Below are 7,588 nucleotides of genomic sequence, written 5' to 3'. Positions count from 1 at the left end.
CCCTCAAAAAGTGACAACTTTAACATGCTATATAAAAATATCTGTGGGGTATTTTGAGCTAAAACTTCACACACACACTCTGGGGACATCAGAGACTTATTTGACATCTTGTGAAAAGGGCATTATACCACCCCTTTAAACTCAAAATTCGGAGAAAAAAAAAGTCAGAATTCTGTGATTTAAACTCAAGAATGCAAGATGCAAACTCAGAATGGAAAGATATAAACTCGCAGGGGGGAAAAGTGAGATAAAGTTGCAGACACAAAATACAGAATTGATGTGATGTAAACTCAGAATTCTGAGTGAATTTTCTTAGAATTTTTTGTAATTCCTTTCCTTTCAAAATTAATTGCAAGACGTTAACTCGCTATTCCAAGTTTATACTCCCGGTTGTGAGAAATAAACTCACAATTCTGAGGAAAAGTCACAATTCCAGAAACAAGCTTCTATAATTAGTGATTATTTTTCACACTAATAACATTTTTCTCACTATTTGAAAGCGAATGACCTTTCACTTCAAAGAAATCAAACCTATTGCAGTCTGTAAATATTAGTCACAATACATGGAATTATGATAATAATCAGCGCACAAATTTCACAGTGTGAAATAGAGGCAGGAAATGATGTCAGATTCTGGCTGCATTACAGAGGCGATCAGATCTGAATCATCAGGATGCATGAGGAAACCAGAGGCATTCGGAGGTCCTGTTTTTCTCATGCATTGAACCCTGTGTGGTGTGGGATTTCTAGCCCAGCATGGCTGGATCTGGGCCAAACCCGTCCAGAGAAGAAGGACATAAGAAAAATTCCACAACAGATAAAAATAGAGCATTTATTGTATCCCCACTGCCAGGTCTCAGACAATAGGCCCTCATCAGAGTCTCTTGTTTGACCTCTGAACTCTGTTTCCAGCCCTGAACTACACCAGAGACCTTGTCAGACAACATGCTGTGGTTTCTATTTGTGATTCACTGATCATGGGAAATGGGGGAATCATAATGTTCTGTGATTTTTGTTTGCTTATTTATTTCACCATTAATGTTGGGCAAATCTCATGAAAACAGGTTCACCTCAAACGTAAAAGTAGTGAGATCAATCTATTGATTTATTCATCAATGGACTCACTCACTCACTCACTCACACACTCACTGAATCACTCACTCACTCACTCACTGAATCACTCACTCACTCACTCACTGAATCACTCACTCACTCACTCACTGAATCACTCACTCACTCACTCACTCACTCACTCACTCACTCACTCACTCACTCACTCACTCACTGAATCAATCACTCACTCACTCACTCACTGAATCACTCACTCACTCACTCACTCACTCACTCACTCACTCACTCACTGAATCACTCAATCACTCACTCACTTGCTCACTCACTCACTCACTCACTCACTCACTCACTTACTGAATCACTCACTGAATCACTCACATGCTCACTGACTCACTCACTTACTGAATCCCTCACTCACTGACCTACTCATTGACTCACTCACTCACTGAATCACTCACTCATTCACTCATTCACTCACTGAATCACTCACTCACTCACATACTCACTCACTCACTCACTCATTCACTCCCTCACTCACTCACTCACTGAATCACTCACACACACACACTCACTGAATCATTCACTCAATCACTGAATCACTCACACACAGTCACTCACTCACTCACTCACTGAATCATTCACTCACTGAATCACTCACTCACTCACATACTCACTCACTCATTCACTCCCTCACTCACTCAATCACTGAATCACTCACACACTCACTCACTGAATCACTCATTCACTCATTTACTCACTCACTCACTCACTGAAACACACACACACTCAATGTTTTTGTGAATCTCATGAAAAAAGGTTCAACCATATCTAAAAAGAAATTAGAAAAAATATAAATGTAACTGTTTTAGTAATGTAAAACTGTATTTATTATTTGTTTGTTTTACATTGTTATATTCTACATCGTTATTTTCATTGTATATTATTGTCACTATGTTAAAGATTTTATTTGTTTTATTTGTTTCTTTTTCACTTTTAATGTATTAAATCCCTCAACACTCATTATGTAAAAAATTTTTTTTATCTCATTAACATAATATATCTGGACATTTTACTTTTTTTTTTTTTTTGCTTATCAAAAATTGACAATTATTTTTTCAGTTTTAAGATTTGAAAATATTGGATATGTTATTGCTGTCTTACATTGAGTATCACTGATCTCACTTTAGAATAGAAACAGTGAGAATTAAGTGTAGACCTAAAAAAAATGCAAACTCTAATGCATTAATAATCAAGCAAAACCTGAGCATTTTAATGTAGACATTTCCATGTGCGATGCATTCTAGTGGGGATGGATGGATTCTGACCTTCTGAGGCCCCGGGCTCCAGTCTTATGAGGCCCCTCTTGTCGATCCCACACTGTTTTTGCCAGGGAGTTGAAAGGGAAGTTTGTATAGTAATTCAATACTATCCCAGCCTAGAGACAACAAGAGGTTGTATTATGCAAAAATAAATAGTTTCAATTGTGAGAAATAAAGTCGCAATTATAAAAATAAGCACACTATTCGTTTAAAGAGGAGCTATTCTGCTTTTTACACTTCTTCATCTGTCTTTAGTGTGTAATGTTGTTGTTTGAGCATGAAAAACTCACAGTTCTTCTCTATATCAGTGTCAGTGTTTCTGAACTCCTGAAACGCCTCCACTGTAGTCTTGAGCTTCTTCTGGGAACACGTCACAATATTCCTCATTTAAATAATTAATGCGCAGAATAAAGGGGCGGGGCCTGGTTGAGTTAGTTAGTAGTAGAGTCCTGCACGGGTGCGACGGGTGACCCGCAAATTTTGCTCAAACGAGTGAAAAATATCCAACTGTGTCGGGTGCGGGTCGGGGACACGGGGGAACCACGGGTCTAAACACGGGTTTAAAACAATCACATGCAAACGTAAAAAATATATGCATATTTTTAGGAACACATCTACAAAAATATGCCTGTATTTCAAGTTGATAAAATAATTTAAAATCCACATCAGTTTATTTGTGCCCACGCACCACGCCCTCCCAGGATCTATAATGTTACCTAGGCTACTTTCACTTTTAAAAATTCATCATAACCGTGCGCGCGATCTGCTTGCAGTCGTCGAGATGGATGCTGAGGAGTTGAAGAAAAGAATAGCTAGTGGAGATTGTGAAGTTGTCGACAATACGTCATCAAAAATCAAGTCCAGTGTGTGGGAGAAATCTGGAGTTATCTGAAGAAAATATTGTGAAAGGCTTATTTGCTGCATGCATTTTCGTGTTGGATTATAGCCGCAAATGTGGAACTTCATCGCTGAGGAAGCACGCAGATAACTGTGGTAACAAACCAAGCAGTTCTATCGAGCATTATTTTTCAAATTTAACACTGTTAAGTATGTGTGGTGTGCAGGGTGTGTTTGAACCCAAAATTGTCAAATGTAGGCTAGACGAAATTGCGTGGCATATAGTGTTGTAGCCGCGTCCGTTCGATTGGTAAGATGTTACAAGGCTACTCAGTTTTACGTTTGCCATGTTCTTCATGTACCGGCCTTTTGACAGCTTCGGCTGAAGTTGTCCTTGTGTTAATTGTCGTGTATAATAACTTCTGTATGATCTGGCAATAAACATTTTTGTAATTGTGTCTATAATGTGATTGGCTAAACTGATTTTATTTCGGGTGCGGGTCGGGTGCGGATTTTAATTAGTGCTGCTGTCGGAAAACGGGTCGGATGCGGTTTTAAGCACTGCGGGTACGGGCGGGTGCGGATTTACATAATCGGACCCGTGCAGGACTCTGGTTAGTAGTGTGTTAAACTGGCGGTTATGGGAAGGGGCGGGACATTTCCCAAACACACTCGAAGCGCTCGACCAATCACAACACACTGATCCAGCCGACCAATCAGAGCACAGTGTGCTTTTCAGAAGGAGAGGCTTCATAGAGACAGGAACTAAGCAGAGCGTTACTGACAGACTGGGAAGAGAGGAGCCGCAACAATGGAGAATATGAGGAAAATAATCAACATTCAAGCAGGAAAACCTGTTCTAGTAGAGCCTGAAAACAACAGCAAGACTTTGTAAAGGGGCATTATACATTCCAAGGGAGACAGTAATGTAGACTACAACAAGCGGAGGTGTGTGGGACAAATTACATTTGTTGCCAAGAAATTTTACTCTCACAGATCCTTGGCTATCAGGAAACTGCAGAGCTCTGAGCTCGAGGCCCCTGACTGTGACCCCTGACCCTCATAATCCATGCATTGCTCTCTGGTGTATGGAGCTGGTGTGTGGCGTGCATGATGCAGTTTAAGCATGAACTTTCACATAGATTGACATTTATAGCAGGGTATTGTTAGTTTTCTGTAGGACGTTTTGACTTTTCTCTAACCTCTTCTAGGCGGCATGTTTTGTTTGTGGAGGGTTTTAGATCGCGATAAGAGTCGTTTCAGGAAAGCATCTCAATTTTGACAGCGCTTTTAAGATAAATCATCTTCTGCAGCCATCAGTCCTGCCTAAATGCAGAAATATTCTGACTTTAGATTAAGATACAAAATATGATGGATTACAGTGTGCATTCATCAGATACTATGTACTTTAGCTATAGCCTACCGTTCTTGAATTAGAAACCGACCTTCTCTCTCTCTCTCTCTCTCTCTCTCTCTCTCTCTCTCTGTGTGTGTGTGTTACAAGAAGTCATTTAGGTTTCTTATAGTCAATAAGAGCCTTTAATAGAGTTAGCAAAGCTGCTCTTAGTCACCATTGACAGCCCTTGTAAGCCTCTGTTTCCCACAGATAGAAGAGACCGAGGTTAGCTGTATTTATTTCTATAGAATATTTCTGAGGTCAGGTTTAAGTGCGTATAGACACAAATCCTAATGTCTGGAGTGCAAAAAAGCTACATGAGAGAGAAAAAGATGACATTTATAGCAATAGGCTTTTTAGCCAAATGTAAACTGTAAACAATTCATTAAAGAATATATCTGTTTCTGTTTTGTGCAACAGAAATATAAAATAAAAAAAACACATTTAAAATGTGACAACTTGCCCCAAACTGCCTTTGACCTGAAAACACAATTCACTCCTGGTTTTATTGTTCACCTGTTCAATTTAAACATGTACTAATTTAAGGCAGTTTTGAAGGCGTTTAAAATCAACATACAAAGTATAATTGGCCCTTTGCCTCATGGTGTCACAGTTACTGAGATATAGCCCTTGTGACAACTAGCCCCGGTCTCCTGTAATACAATTTTCTAAATGGGAGTTTTAATACAATTAAATACTGGAATTATCCAGAAAACTACAAATTTAAGTAATATTCTTTCCACCTTTTACTAATGAGTGAAATCAATTATCAAATACTTCCATTTAATAAACACTAAATCAGTTCTGTCGTTTGACGTTTATACTATAGAATTTAGAGTCTAAACTGTATGGAAAATATACAGTACAATTTAATATTTAATGTCCTTTTTTTTTACATTTATACATTTTATAGGCTATATTTACAGGGACTTTTGATAACATGTAAGTCACTTACTTCTCATTTAATATATACAAACATTATGTACATCAGTGGCACCAAGAACACCAGAGTTGCACTTGAAAATGTCTGAATGCCATTACATTAGGAAAAACAGTCAAACCAGGTGGCATATTTTAAAGAAATATAGCTTAGTTGGTGTTTAAATGATAAAATAATAGATATACTGTGAGCTGACTTTACATAAAACCACCCAAACACCAGACATTGAGTGTTTCTTCAGCTATGGGCAGTTATTCATACAATTATTCATAGTTCAGTAAAACATTTTGTATAAATCTTAACGGAACAAGGGAATGGACCATTTAGCTTATGTGATTCGTATTCGTAAATGAATATATATTTTTATGAATACGAATTACACTAAATGGTCCATTCCCTTGTTCCATTATTCCTTTCAAAATGTTTTATTAAGCTCTAGTTCTCGTTTAAATAACCACATCTCGAATAATATGAATAATAGGTAAAGATTATTCAATTCAATTCGATGGAATTTTACAATAAATCTCTGAAACCTTTAAGGTTTCAATATTTTTTTCAGGAGTGAACCTGGATATTTCGCTATTTGTGAGCACATTGAGAATCCGATATTTTATTAAATATTGTGTTAGAAGAACCAAAATAAAAAGACTTGTTGAATGGTTTCCAAGGCTGTTATGAGTGAGTGAATGCCCATAGATGCACATAAAGAAAACGGCCATATTTATTTAGCAGATTCCACTTGGTTTGCTGTCATTCACACATATAAATCGTGTCCAAACACGAGTCTCTCAGGTGCGGTGCGTCGTCGAGCAAATGATTTTCTTAATAGACTTTCTAAAGTCCCTGTTGAAAATCGTGTAAATGATGGGATTGACCGAGCTATTACAGTATCCGATCCAGAAGAAGAGTTTGAACAGTGCGTCGGGCGGCACGCACCTCTCCCCACAGATGGCCTGGAGACTGTAGGTGAAGAAGAACGGGAACCAGCAGAGGACAAACACCCCCATCACCACAGCCAGCACGAAGGTGAAGCGCTTCTCTCGCATCTGAGCCACTTTGGTTTTGGACGCCACCGCGAGCTGTTTGCTGCTCTGCTCCTGGTGGGAAACCCAGGAGATCCTGCAAGTCCTTTGCGCGCAGGAGCGCGCGCCGTCCACCTTGCGCTTGGAGAAGCGCGAGCTCTTGTGTTTGCTGTCCGACATCGCGCTTTCCTCCAGATCGATATCATCCAACTCCTCCTGTCCCTGGTTGCTCTCCGAGCTGTTGCTGCTCGGAGACTCCTTCTCAAACTTCGCTTTACGCACAAAGCACGTCTCGGATTGCGAAGGCTGCCTCTCCAACCCGTTCTTCGCCACGAATACGGTGGACGAGCGCTGTTTGGCGACGCGGTATATTTTACAGTACACCGTGATCATGATGAACCCCGGCGCGAAAAACGACACGATGCACGAGGAGAGGATGTACCAGGTCTCGTCGTTGATTAAACACTCCGTCTCGTTGTGTTTGGTCATGATGAGGGGTGGGAATGAGATGACGGCTGAAATGACCCACACCACCGCGATCATGGTTTTAATGCGCTTTGGTGTTCTCTTTAAGTTGTAGCTCACCGCTTTGGTGACGGACCAGTACCTATCCAAGCTGATGGCGCACAGGTGCACGATGGATGATGTGCAGAACAGAACATCCAGAGCCAGGTAAAACGCGCACCAGGTGCTGCCGAAGTACCACTGTCCCATGACCTCGTTGGCGAGTGAAAACGGGATCACGAGTGTGGCCACGAGGATGTCCGCGCACGCGAGCGACACGAGGAAGAGGTTCTGTGGCGCGCGGAGCGCCCGGCTGGTCAGAACCGCAACGATAACCAAAACGTTCCCAACGATGGTGACCAGGATGATGATGGAGACCACGAGGATGATGAACGCGGCAGCCGTGTCCGTGTACGGCCATTGTTTTGAGGTGATGTTTCTGGTGTCCTCCGTTACATTGGACTGAGTCACATCCATGCTGAGTCCATCTTTATCACAG

At 40.5% G+C, this 7,588-nt stretch overlaps 1 protein-coding gene across 1 annotated transcript in view; it reads right to left on the bottom strand.

Annotated features, from left to right (window-relative positions):
- Window positions 1-5,946: 5,946 nt before the first annotated feature.
- adra2da (adrenergic, alpha-2D-, receptor a) overlaps window positions 5,947-7,588 on the bottom strand; it is a 1,917-nt gene continuing 275 nt past the window's right edge. Inside the window, exon 1 of the mRNA XM_084430767.1 lies at window positions 5,947-7,588. This exon is cut by the window's right edge and continues 275 nt beyond it. Within this exon, the coding sequence (XP_084286893.1) occupies window positions 6,352-7,566 (1,215 nt within the window). The 5' untranslated portion in view covers window positions 7,567-7,588 and the 3' untranslated portion in view covers window positions 5,947-6,351.

Source organism: Rutilus rutilus (genome assembly GCF_951802725.1).
Source record: "Rutilus rutilus genome assembly, chromosome: 14".
Taxonomy (NCBI): domain Eukaryota; kingdom Metazoa; phylum Chordata; class Actinopteri; order Cypriniformes; family Leuciscidae; genus Rutilus; species Rutilus rutilus.
The sequence above is the reverse complement of the archived record's forward strand: the minus strand, read 5'-3'. Positions and strand labels throughout refer to the sequence as shown.